Source organism: Stigmatopora nigra, chromosome 8 (genome assembly GCF_051989575.1).
Source record: "Stigmatopora nigra isolate UIUO_SnigA chromosome 8, RoL_Snig_1.1, whole genome shotgun sequence".
NCBI classification, from domain to species: Eukaryota; Metazoa; Chordata; class Actinopteri; order Syngnathiformes; family Syngnathidae; genus Stigmatopora; species Stigmatopora nigra.
In genome coordinates, this window is record NC_135515.1 from 13,176,396 (window position 1) to 13,189,722 (window position 13,327).

At 43.0% G+C, this 13,327-nt stretch overlaps 1 protein-coding gene across 4 annotated transcripts in view; it reads left to right on the forward strand.

Moving 5' to 3' along the window:
- The window catches only part of fchsd2 (FCH and double SH3 domains 2), a 64,969-nt gene that overhangs the window by 19,570 nt on the left and 32,072 nt on the right, over positions 1 to 13,327 (forward strand). For 3 of the 4 annotated variants that reach the window (XM_077722643.1, XM_077722639.1, XM_077722641.1), the window contains exons 4-8: positions 5,159 to 5,238; positions 5,398 to 5,542; positions 7,814 to 7,947; positions 12,007 to 12,061; positions 12,226 to 12,354. In XM_077722643.1, coding sequence (XP_077578769.1) covers positions 5,159 to 5,238; positions 5,398 to 5,542; positions 7,814 to 7,947; positions 12,007 to 12,061; positions 12,226 to 12,354 — 543 coding nt within the window. Of the gene's footprint in view, positions 1 to 2,351; positions 2,443 to 5,158; positions 5,239 to 5,397; positions 5,543 to 7,813; positions 7,948 to 12,006; positions 12,062 to 12,225; positions 12,355 to 13,327 lie in introns of all 4 variants that reach the window. The other variant, XM_077722642.1, reaches the window with a different exon arrangement.

Genomic DNA, 13,327 nt, shown 5'->3' on the forward strand with positions numbered 1-13,327 from the left:
AATTTTAGACAAAAAAGATATTGACTGATAATGTTTTTTATCGTGATAATTTTTGTCATATCGCCCAGCTCTTCTGCCAACCAAGCAACGTCTTTTTTTTAAGGACACCCCTGCTCATTTCAGAAAGTCAATGCCAAAACACATTCTGCAATGTTTTACAACAGTGTGGTTCGTAGTAAAAGAATGAAGACATTAGGCCTGCCTTTCGTTCAAAACTGTCACCGTTTGAAAATATTTGTCACAATTTGAAGCATCATAAAAAAAGACAATGGAGACCCAAGATTGTTAAAAAGATGCTGTACATCAAGCAAAAAAGGGAAGAATTCCTCCCATAAAGCTTCACCAATTGGTCCTTTATTTAAAATGTTGTTAAACGAAGATGTGATGTAACAGTAAACGTGGCCCCGAACTGGCCTGGTTTAGAATGTGATACTGCCACAAAATTCAAACTTAATGAAAAGAAAGATTAAGGTTTATCCGTTAAAACATCAAATACCTTCACTTTGTAGTCCATTCAATTAAATTTAGGCTGTACAGGAATTGCACATATCAACTGGTTTCATTTATTTTTAACACAACTTCCCAACTTCATTGGAATTTGGGTTGTAGATAAACATACTATTACGATCGTGGGTGGCAGATTCCAAAGCAGGCGAGGGTGCAAGTTAGGTTCTTTCAAATCTTTATTAGGCTCGTCCACGAGGCTGGCGAGCATGCGAGGGGATAGCGGTGGTGGGTCGTTGGCTGTAGCAGGAAGGTTGTCTGCTGTGGAGTCAGTGTGGAGGGTAGGCCGTAGTCCTTAGCCCAAAAGGCCCGATAGGACTCCTTCATGACGGCATTAATTGCCAGTGGTGTTTCCCAGCGGGTTCTGGGGTTGCCGCCATGACAGGTATCGACGACCACCTTGCAGCCCCCGCTCCAAATTGCGGCCTTAGCAATAAAGGCACGGAACATGGTCCACTCAGACTCGATGTCCCCAGCCCCTTCCCGGGCCTTAGAGAAGCACTGCTGGAGGCAGCTCCGCCCCTCGCATTACCCAAGTTTTAAAGACATGCATAAGTCAGATGACACAACCACAAAGTCAATCATCGAACTGCGGCCTACAGTATCCTGGTGCCAAGTGCACATATGCACACCCTTATGCTTGAACATCGTTTTCATTGTAATCAATCCACGGCAAGCACTGAAATCCAGCAATAGAACACCACTCGGGTTCTGATCGGTTTCCAATAATAGCCCTCCAGGTCTCACTGTCATTTCCCACATGAGCATTGAAGTCCTTCAGCAGAACGAGGAAATCCCCCGAAGGAGCACTCTCCAGTACCCCTTCCAGGCCACAAAAAGGGTGGGTATTTGGCGCATATGCATAAAAAGCGAATGGCGAAGGGATAATACCCTCTCGTCTTCTGGGGTGAAACCCAATATACAGGCACCGAGCCGGGGGACAATAAGTATGTCTACACCTGCTCTATCGGCCACAAGGCCGCAGACAATATGGCTCCAAGGATCATTGGGACACACCACCACCACGATAATGAATCATCGAGGGAACACAAAAATATGAGAAAATGAAAAAAATGGCAACAGATAAAGCGAACACGTGCACATAAACACACATCTAAATTATTTTAAATTATGAATTTAAAACAACTTCCCATAAAATAGAACTCAGAAAAAGTCAGTCTCTCCACCTTGCCATTCAGTACAGAGAGGCCCTGCCAAGGAATTGTCGCTTTTAATGCTTACTTCTGCTCTTCTGCTTGAATATTGTAGCGATGGTAGGTTAATGATAGCCGGATGGATAAGAGGGTCCCCTTCATTTCATTCAGTCCAGTAATTTTAAATAAACAACAAAGTTCCCATAACCTGACTCGAAAAATACTAAAAACTATATAAAAAAACATGTTATAACTGCGGTCAAAATTAGTCATTGTTAGACGGCCAATGCGAGGCCAGCGGAGTGTCAAGTTTTACAATAAAATAAGGGTTAGTGTTACGCTTTGGGGATTTCGTAACTTGGATCTTGGTTTTGTATACTGGAACAGTTATTTGCATATGAAAGGGTTTTGTAACTTGAACGTTTCACATTCACAAGAATTTGTAAGTAGAGGAGCCAATGTATTGCAAACCTGTTATTTCAGAATAGGGTGATTTTGTATAAGATCTTCTTGCCAAAGGCTAGGTCCATAAGTAAATAGGCAATTGTGTTGAATCCCTGGGTTGCTAAAACCCAAGGTGCCAATTTGCTTACCAGGAAAGCTGGAGAATCAGTGCGTCAACAGTATTGAAATGCAAGATAAATATTAATTTGGGGCAATGTTCCCTCTAATTTTTCATGTCTGGCCTCACAGACAACTTCCCTGAGCACAATGAGGACCACTGTGAGCAACATCAGAAGTACTCGCTCTGACCACACATCAGTATCACACCTGCCATCAGCAGGTGCGTTTCTACGACCCTTAAATGATCCTGTCATAGTAAAATTTAATGATTAATATCTATACATAAAACATCTTAATAAATGTCACTGGATTATGCACAAATCGGACGTACATTTGACCGTTTTTGTCATTGTTGTCCTTATCACTTTGCATTCAAATGACTTTTCTGCTGAATTTGTCGCTTGAGGTAGTCTAGGGTCTATTTAGTCCATATTTTTTTGCATCTGAAAACCCGCTTACAACTTAAGCTTCGCTGCATATTTTGCAGAGCAGACCATTCTCACTCAAAAAAGATCAAACCCAGTTTCACTGCTTGTTCCTCTATTTTCACATACTCCGACAGCCTTTCCAACCTAAAAGAATTGCAGTGGTTTTCTACTATGGTTTGGGGAGTTGACGTATCACATTCCCTTTTGCAAGGTTAGCATTAGCGTCACTTAACTCCGTCGCACTGTTACATGCGCAAGTACTGCCAATGCCTTGGTTGGCTCATCTCATCTAATTTTCAAATTGTGCTGTAGCCCATCCGGCCTTTTGGGCCAGTCATCTCATTTTCAAATTGTGCTGTAGCCTATCCAGCCTTTTGGGCCATAGGTGGATGGCACCCTGAACGACCATTCACACTCACACTAGGGGCATTTTAGATTGTCCAATCAGTCTACCACGCATGTCTTTGGAACGAGGGAGGAAGCCTGATACCAGGAGAAAACCCACGCAGGTCTGGGGAGAACATGCAAACTCCACATAGGTGGATTTGAACCCAGGACCCCAGTGTGTGTATGTGTGTATATGTGTGTATGTGTGTATGTGTGTATATGTGTATATGTGTATATGTGTATATGTATATATGTATATATGTATATATGTATATATGTATATATGTATATATGTATATATGTATATATTTATATATGTATATATGTATATATGTTTATATAAATATATTTATATATTAAAAGGCCTAGCGGGCTGGATGTGGCCCGCGGGCCTTAGTTTGCTCATATCTGGTCTAAAGGAACGGTGCGGCCTTTGTGTCTAAAATTTGAAGAAATGTATTTAAATAATTCATTAGGATTATTTGTTACATTAATGAATGTTTGTTCTTGCTTCAGGTTGAAACCATGATTCAGGAATGTCGATTTAAAAAAAAATTGTCCCATAAAATTTTACCATAAAAAAAAATTAAGATAAAAGAGCAAATTATTTTATAACATTTATGTTAAACATTTAATAAAATTATGAATTATATGTTCCAAACAAAATGCAAGCACTTGATATGTAAATTTCTACAAAGAGGTCTTAAATTTTAGGTGGTAAAATGGACACCAAAATATTGGTGTCCATAGATGAAAATGAAAATAATAATTTTAAATACAGGTAGCATATTTACTTCCAAAACATTACCTACTTAACTATTTAAAACAAGGGTCGGGAACCTTTTCGCCAAAGGAAAAAAAAAAGTGTATGTGTGTGCGTGTGTGTGTGGTTAAAGTGGGGGGACTGGGTTGCACGAAATAATTGAAAAACATGAGCAGTGTCCGCGTGACTGAGCTGGCTCGCTAATAAATATGGAGAGGCAGGAAGTTCTCCAAAAGCCGCAGTAGAATACATTATGCCTAAGTTATTGCACATTTAAATATAGTGTAACTTAAGAATATTTTTTTAGGTGTGTCTGTATAGGAAACTAAGTTAAATTTAAAGTATATATTACGTTCGAGCGCATCTGTCGAGTGACTCTTTCCCCATCCACAAACTCCCCGCTGCATAAAGTAATTCCTCATTATTTTTATTAAACATCATCACCACAAGTTATTTGTTACTCTGTTAGTAGATGGTCAATTACAACCAATAAAAATGTTTTTTCCATTGTAATATCCAGTTTTTCTGTGTTTTTTTTTCATCGGGTGGGAACTAATTAATTTATATTTAGTTCAATTTTACGGGAAATGTTGATTTGAGATACGAGTACATCAACACACGAGCTCAGTCGCAGAATGCATTAAGCTCATATCTCAAGGTACCACTGTATATGAATTTAGATTTTTAATCAAAGTTTGAAGGTGACCTGTTGGAGAGTGGTTAGCGCAGTGACCACACAGTTCTGGGGTCGAGGGTTCGATCCCCAATAGGTCTTTACTGTCTAGAACAGAGTTGGGCAAATCGGTCCTCGAGGGCTGCTGTGGGTGCAGGTTTTTGTTCCAACCGATCCAACACAGTTTAACCAATAAGGTTTGAATTGAAACAACAAGCCTCTGACTGCAATCCATTGATTGCACTTCTAAGATGTCAGATTGGTGGAAAGGTTTCCTCTCATAGGTTGGAACGAAAACCCGTATCCACTGCGGCCTTTTCTGTTTTCCCTCCTCTGGCAAAGAGTTTGTATGTACTCCCTGGGCTTACGTCGTTTTTCTTCAGGTACTCCAGTTTCCTCCCACATTTCAAAAACATGATTGGTAGGCTGGTTGAATACTCCAAATTGTCCCTATGTATGAGCGTGAGCATGAATGGTTGTCCGTCTTCTTGTGGCTGTGATTGGCTGCCCATCAATTCATGGTGTCACCCGCCTGGTGTCCACAGTTAGTAGCTAGGATAGGCTCCAGCACAACCTGTGAACCTTGTGTGACTAAGAGATGTGGAAAAGTAATCAATGAATATCATTTTGCATATGTTGTCTTTTTTTAAATGAAATGACAATATATTTAAACTGTCCTTCTTAGGCTCTGCAAAAGTTAGCCAGCCAATACCTAAAGAGAGACTGGCCTGGAATAAATCTTGATGACCAGAGAACAGACTACAGGTCAGTATGTTTCCATTAAATTACAAAATCCAGGCTATGTTTAGCATGTATAAATATATCCACCCAATAGATATACTTATTATATAAATGAATCTTAACATATATTTTTCAAATTATCTCACATTGCATTGTTTCATTTTGTTCATCCTGTCCAACCAGAAATGTGTACGGAGTGTGGCGATCCTACTTAGAGGGTATGGTGCAGGTGAGCCAGTCCAGACTTAATGTATGTGATGACTACAAGAGTCACATTTCAGATCCTGCAAAGACTGTCAGAGTCTACAAAGAGCAGCAATTAAAAAAGGTGAATATACATTGAGAGGCTATTTATGCTTAAAGATCCTGAAATGTCATATTTTTAAGATTTCTTTCAAAATATCAGAAAATAGGTGGTGAAAACATACAAATGCTGAGAATAATTCAGTGATAACATACTGAGATATGCATTTTTTTCCACCTCTTCAGTTTATTTTTTTTTCGGCAGTACTAGAAAGGTGCTTGGTGATAACAGCAGAATCTTGCCTCATCCACTAAGCACCATCATTCCTACAGTTAATTACTCATCGTAATTGTATTTTGGCCAAAATACCTTATTTACGTGAAGAACACTTTTGTTGGAGCATTGCTGTCCATGTATTGATTAAGTGTTCATTCATTCATTTTTTTGCCCGCTTTGTCCTCACAAGGGTCACAGGGGGTGCTGGAGCCTATCCCAGCTGACTTTTGGGCACGAGGCAGAGGACAACACCCTGAATCGGTGGCCAGCCGATTGCAGGCCTGGAGGTGACCAACAAACATTCACACTCACACTCATACCTCGGGGTAATTTAGAGTCTCCAACCAACCTTCCATGCATGTCTTTGGAATGTGGGAGGAAACCGGAGTACCTGGAGGAAACGCACGCAGACCCAGGAAGAAAATGCAAACTCCACACAGGTGGACCGACTTGGATGTGAATCCAGGACCCCAGAAGCGTGAGGCGCCTCGGGGCCGCTTTGAATACGTGTAGGTAGTAAAATTTGAAATGGGACTGCTGCTGGGAAACGTGCCATCATGGATTGGTCAACATACACAGCCTTCACTCCTTACACTCCTTTGTGCAGTTATATGGGCAGATTCCAAGGCATGGCGGCTGCACGCTAGTGCCACGTGGCGTGGAGGTCAATAGCCGTGAGGTCTGTTGAAGCTGGAGTAATGATCATTTTGAATTGCCAATAGAAAATGTTTATTAATTAGAGAGCACTCTAGCTCTTGGTTTGGGAGAGCTGCTTTTTCCTATTTTTCCCATTGGAAATGGCATTTTGGCCCGATGTTGCCATTTATTAAGTTATTGTGTAATAATAACTGTTCATATAAATCAGGAGTGCTCATTACATTGATCGCTATTGACCGGTTGATCGCCAAGGTAGGACTGGTAAATCGCCTGAGAGTAGGATTTGACAGTTTCCTTCAGGCTGGATAATGTTTAGTTTCTACTACGACATTGCACTGTTCCCAGCGCAATAGTAAATATTCATATCTGACTCACTTAACAGTCGTGATGAGCCAATCAGGATCTTAGTGTGGTCCCAACAGCCTCGGTTACGACCTGTCACATGAGACTAGCTGTTACAATACGCAGCAGAAGGAGCAACACCTCGGTGCCACCGGAGTTTCGTAGCTGGACAAAAGTGCCGGGAGAAGAAGCAACGCTTCTGACCAACCATTCAATCGTGGGATAGGATCGATGAGCTGTCGGGGCCTACCAGCAACGGAGTCGAGGAGTTCTGCCCTGCTGCTGTTTTCTTCAGCTTCAGACTACTGAGGAACTGTGCGGGGAAAGCTTGGAAGAGCGACTCTGCATATTCTCCACCTCGATCACAGTCTGCAGAAGGTCCCCATCTCGTGGAAGACTTCTTGTGTGTGGTTCCAGTTTTTGTCCAACTTTACAACGTCTTTGAGTCCGATTTAGCTACCGCAACCAAAATGACGCTGTTTAAGCAGCAGCCGGCGGCCGCGGTAGCTCCATCCACTCCTGCCCGTTTTGTGTTTTTGCTGCTTTTATGTTTTAATGATTTGATGATTCCATTTACTTTGATTTGCTTTGTGCTTTTGCTTTGCTTTTTCTGTTTAATCACCCTCTTGCTACTGCCACAATGTAATTTCCTGAATACGGGATGAATAAAGTTATCCAATCCATTCCAATCCATAGCTGCTTGTTAAGGCTTCCCTTTGATGTTGATCTTCATTTTGGCGCACTTTGTTGTTAATCAGGCTTCTGAGCTGCCCTCCTAGCGGCCTCATGCATCTTCTCTAAAGCATTTACATGTGTTTTATATTATTATTATTATTTTTTATATAATCACGTCTGGCAAAATAGCTTGCTGATTGTGCTGTGTCAGAGCAATTGCAGTCAGACACATAACGTAGGAGGATGGAAAAAAAATCACTGAGCATTTCTCATGCACTTCCCCAAAGGTTTCTCTGATTTAATGTTTACAGCCTATAATGCATACTGATAAATGAGTGTTTATGTGTGGTTTATAGGATGTTAAATTATTTTTCTTACGTTGTCTTTTCTTCTCCCTGGACAAAGATTATTGACCAATTAAGTGACATTCAAGTTGAGCTTCAGGAATCAGTGAAGGAATTGGCGAAAGCCAAGAAAAAGTACTACGACTGTGAGCAGGTTGCCCACGCGGTACGAGAAAAGGCGGATATAGAAGCCAAGTAAGTGTGATAGAAAGATTTGAAATAGCCTGGAAAAAATGACGGTCTAATGTTTGCAAAAACAAAGTTCCACATACAAGGTGTCTCAAAAAAATGTACTCACTTTTAGAATGACCAGAAAACCTTTACTAATGAACATAGAGTAAAGTGAAATAGCATCAAATACATGAGACAAATGTAATTGAAGAATCGTGTTCGCAAATGTTCAAAGTGATGACCATTATTGTCCAGACAACGCTGATAAAGCCCACCAAGAAATTCGGAAACGTCGCGAAATATGTCATTAGGAATATTACGACATTGTCTTTCAATTTCTAATTTCAATGCATCAATTGTCCTTGGTTTGTTGCCATAAACTTAGTCTTTTAAGTATCCCCACAAAAAAAGTCCATGGGTGTTAGGTCTGGGGAGCGCACAGGGTATGCAGTGGAGCCCCTTCGTCCAATCCATCTGTCGGGTAACACTGCATCGAGGTAAGCTCGTACGTTGCAATGGTAGTGGGGGGGGGGGGGGGGGTGTATAGGTGCTCCATCTTGCTGGAAGTAAATCTCGCCGTCATCACCAAACATCTCTGTAATTTGTGGACGAACAAATTCCTGAACATTACATTTGTCTCATGTATTCGATGCTACAGTGTTCCCTCGATTATCTCGGTCAATGGGGACCGGGACCCCCCGCAATAGCTGCATTTCCGCGAAGTAGGCGTGCCCCAAACACCAACTGATTAAGCATGTTTCGAAGGGGATCAACGATGAGCGCCTGAAAAGCTGCTGTTGTATTGCAGAGACCTAAAGGCATCACCAGATACTAGAAATGACCCAGGAGGGTAGTGAATGCCGTCTTCCAATCATTCCCCTCTCAGACTAGACGGTAGGCCTGCAGAGGTCTAACTTAGTAAAAATGTGGGACTTGTGAAGCAGAGCAAAACCTGAGTCAATGAGAAGCAAAGGATACCTCTTCTTGATGATGATGGTGTTGAGGCCTCCCTTCTTCCCACAAAGAAGAACCTTGCCTCAACCGGTGAGGAGATGACCGGATGAGCCCTGCTGCTATTGTGTCAGAGATGTAATCCTCCATTGCCTCCCACGCTCAGGTTTTGGGATATTTAGAGACGTCGCCTGGGAAGAGTGGCACCAGGCAAGAGATTAATTGCATTGTCATAGGGGCGCCTCGGAGGGAGTGCCTTGGCATGGTCCTTGCTGAAGACCTGTGCCAGATCATGGTAGCAGGGGGTGTCTTTGGATGGGACCTTGTGGGTACACGGACCGACTGTAGACACCTGGTGTAGCAGGAGGGACTCCAGGGGAGACTTGACTAGTCAATGACCGGGATGTGTTCCCTAGGCCAGAGAAGGCCCAGGACTACGGGGTCTTCGGCCAGTCCAAAACTTAAAAACATGCTATCTCCTGGTGGTTCCTAGATATCGTTGGGGGACAGGCCCCATCCGGAGCTCTACCTTGCCCAAGGACTGCCCGTTGAGTGCAGTAGTCCTCAACAGTACACTCAATAGGGAAGTCTTGATTCCAAGTTGGGACATCATGGGGTCGATAAAGCTCTTATCCGCTTCGCAATTGACTTGTGCAGGGGTCTCGAGAGTGACCGTCGCAGGAGAGAGATTTCTCCAGTGGCAAGGCTCACCTACACCTCCCTCTCTATTGGTAAGCCTTTTCTTCTTACTGATCGATTTGGGCATGCCTGTATGAGGTGATCTCTGTCACTGCAGTAAAATCATGAAGCCGAGCAAAAACTGCGGGAGCACTAATCCTCAGAGAGCCTTGTGCACCCCAGTTGCATGGGCTTTGATGTCATTGGGGGAGACGGGCTTACTGCAGCTCGAGGAGATGTCAGAAATGGTTGCTGACACTCTCATGGCACCTACGTTCTTGCCCTCTTGCCGCTGTCTTCGGCGTTCTCGGAGTCGACCATCAATTCTGATGGCCACAATTACGAGAGCATAGAGGGCGCTGTCGTGGAACTCGCTCTCAGCAGCGAGGGAACAAAACTTGACGGAATACTAGGTCATGCTTTGGACGTCATGACGGAGAGGCATCAAGCTGCCCCGCTGCCCCCCTGCCACGCACTGGGTGGTCGAACACCTTACGCATCTCCGCTGTGTAGTCGGCAGTTCAAGCTTCTCTCCCACTCAGCGCTAGCCCATGACAATGCCTCGCCGCGGAGAGAGCCGATGAGGTAGGTGATCTTGGCCGTATGTGAGACTTTCTCAATTACCAGGGTGCACTGAACAAGGAATCACCGACATGCGCCAAGTGCCCCATGATACGGAGCGGGCAGCGGGACTATGGGTTTGTGGTGGCTATTGCGTGAGATGGCGTGACTGGGGTAGTATGAGGCAACGATGCAAACTGTGCCTGCAGCGGATCTAGTGTCTGAGAAATCGGAGATAGTACCCTCAAATGGAAATGAATCACCTGATCTGTGATTGGTGCTGATCTGTGATTGGTGCTGATCTGTTGGTGCGGGTTTGGTCTGTATTGTGTTGTTACGTTAATGGGTGGAGGGCCCCAAAGCAGGCAAACGCACAAGCTGGACGTGGAGCTTTTTGTTTAGTTTGAGTGTCTTTTGTGTAGGGCCAGATGAAGGTACAAGGGGAGAAGCGTAGTGGAGTCGTCTTGCGTAGCGAGGCAGTCCATGGCTGATTGGTTCGTAGAGTGGTCCAAAGCAAAGGTTGTGGTCGTGGTCAAGTTCTGGGACAAAACAAGAAGGTACATTATAGTGAACCAATAAAGACGATCCAGCAATGTGGTCAAGCTCTGGGTGGCTTAAATAACTCCTTGGTGTCTGATGAGCTGCAACTGTCATTGCGTAGTCCATCAGGTGCTGGACATGTGATTGGGTGAGGGGAGAAACCACCCACCTTTTGCCTGACACATATTCCTGAAAATGCAGTAATATTGTACTCGGACAATTCGCCAAAAGAAGTTTCGCCGACGGACGTTTCGCCAACGGACGTTTTGCCGACGGACGTTTCGCCGACGGACGTTTCGCCGACGGACGTTTCGCCAATGAACGTTTCGCCGACGGACAGTTTGCCGAATGGATGTATCACCGAATGGTCATTTCACCGAATGGACGTTTTACCGAACGGACGTTTTGCCGAACCGGGATTTGCGCAATTCGGACGTTTCGGCGAAACGTCCGTTCGGTGAAACGTCCATACGACGAACTGTCTGTTCGGGGAAAAGTCCGTTCGGCAAACTGTCCGTCGGCAAAACATCAGTCGGCGAAACGACCGTCGGCGAAACGTCTTTCAGTGAATCGTCCAGTCACGCAGTAATATATGTAAATGTATTGAAATTTCTTTTATGTATTCTTAACTGATGATGCTTTCCAAACTTGAAAACACAACTTATATCCATTGTCAAACTAAAAAAGCATTATCTGGACAAACAACTCCCAGCTAAATTTGAAAACGGTGAAATGGATTTGCCCGAATATATTGTGTAATAAAGAAACGTTAAAATTCCCCCAGGGGTAGAAATTTGTGGGGTTTTGAATGCTCTCAAACTGGTTCTAAATTGTGAAATGACATTGGAGTTCTTAGTGTTGAAATTCCTTGAAAATGTCAAGTTAGGTAAGAGGATATGACACTGCGATGTTTCTAGTCAATCAGCACACGAGATAAAGCCACTCAGCCACCTGAGTTCTATGGATGGCAAACTCGATAGGGTTGGCTTTAATGATGCACAGCAATCAGCTCCTATTGGTGATCCCGTCCATCGATCATAATAGGAGTTTGCGATGGTGCACAGCTAAGGAGCTCGCAGCATAAACCCGCCTAATGGCACTCTTATCAGTCAAGCAAAATGGGGGCTGCTCAATAGGTGCTCGTAGTTGCCTTCATGTTTCAGTCACTAGTGAACATTAAAATAGACATTGCACAATGGCTGTTGCACTTTCATCATTATCTCAGTCAGGTGGATTTAGTTTTAGATATTCGAATATTAATATACAACATGTGAATGCGAATATAATTGAAAAGCAAATAGGCTAAAAGTGCTAGTTTAGGTCAAAATGATACATGTATTCCTCCTTTTGCAGGTCTAAACTGGCTCTTTTCCAGTCAAGAATTAGCTTGCAAAAAGCAAGTGTAAAGGTAACGGAGTTCTTTAGTCAAACATATGCTATGTGTCATATAATGTGGTAATTTTGAAAAGTACATTGCCACGTTTAAAGCTGTTTGCATCTACTTGGATAACCTCAGAGAATGTTCATGTCAAATGAAGAAATCCTTACTTTGCCCCTTTTCTATTTTTTTAGTTAAAAGCTAAGAGAAGTGATTGCAACTCTAAGGCAACACAAGCCAGAAATGACTATTTGTTAACACTTGCTGCTGCCAATGCTCACCATGACCGCTACTACCACACAGACCTGCTTCACTGCATCCAGGTATTTTGCTAAATCATTCATTTCTCATGAGACACAATTGTTCTTTTCTCCCTGCACTCCCTGTTTCATTTAATTTGTACTTCAGAATATCTTCAAGGTAGCTTAAGTATTACTTTAGTGACATATTCTTTCATTACATTTGGTTTAGAAGTTTTAGAGAGTCATGTCTCACTCCTGTCCTAAGGGAATATCCAGGAAACATGAGCTCAGATAGTTTTTCATTATGAATAAAGGCAATCTAAAATTATGTTTTTTTAAGTCAGATTTTGTCTCTGTGTCTGTGAAGAAGAGACATCTAACAAAATATAATAATTGTTTCACAATTTGTTGTATTGAATTCACGTGAGTTGGGATGAGCAAAAACTAGATGGACAGTGTCCAGGCGCGCATATCAGATCAAACCAGGTCATGTAGAAGCGATAGTTTTAGACCAGCAGAGAGGTTCCTTGTATTAGATACCTGCATACAGGACCTCTACGCTGTGAGACAGGGGTTGGAAACCTATGGCTCGTGAGACAGACATGTCCCCTGATGGTTTTGGCTGGATATGGTTCTCCCCTAACCTGTTGAAGGCCTGTCGGATCTTCAGAAGTCAAAACAATTGCAGGTCCTTTGGATCTTCCCAAGGGAGTGTTGTGTACCACACTTTCAGAAGTCAAAACAATTGCAGGTCCTTCGGATCCGAAGAAGCGGTATCACCACCTGGTGCAAAGTCGAAGTCAAAACAATTGAGAGTTCTCCGGTGTGAGCGACCGTGTGAGAGGTCGATGTTTCTCAAAACAATTGAAAGTCCGCAGAGCTAGCAGCAAAGGGGAGTGACTTTCGAGTTGTTTCGGTTAACTTACTCTTGCAAGATATGTATTAAAAAAGACCCTTTTAATGTTAATAAGCTAAGTAAAGCAAAGCATTCTTCATTGCGAGCAAATACAGTGTTCCCTCGCTTATTGCGGTTAATGGGGACCGGGACCACCCG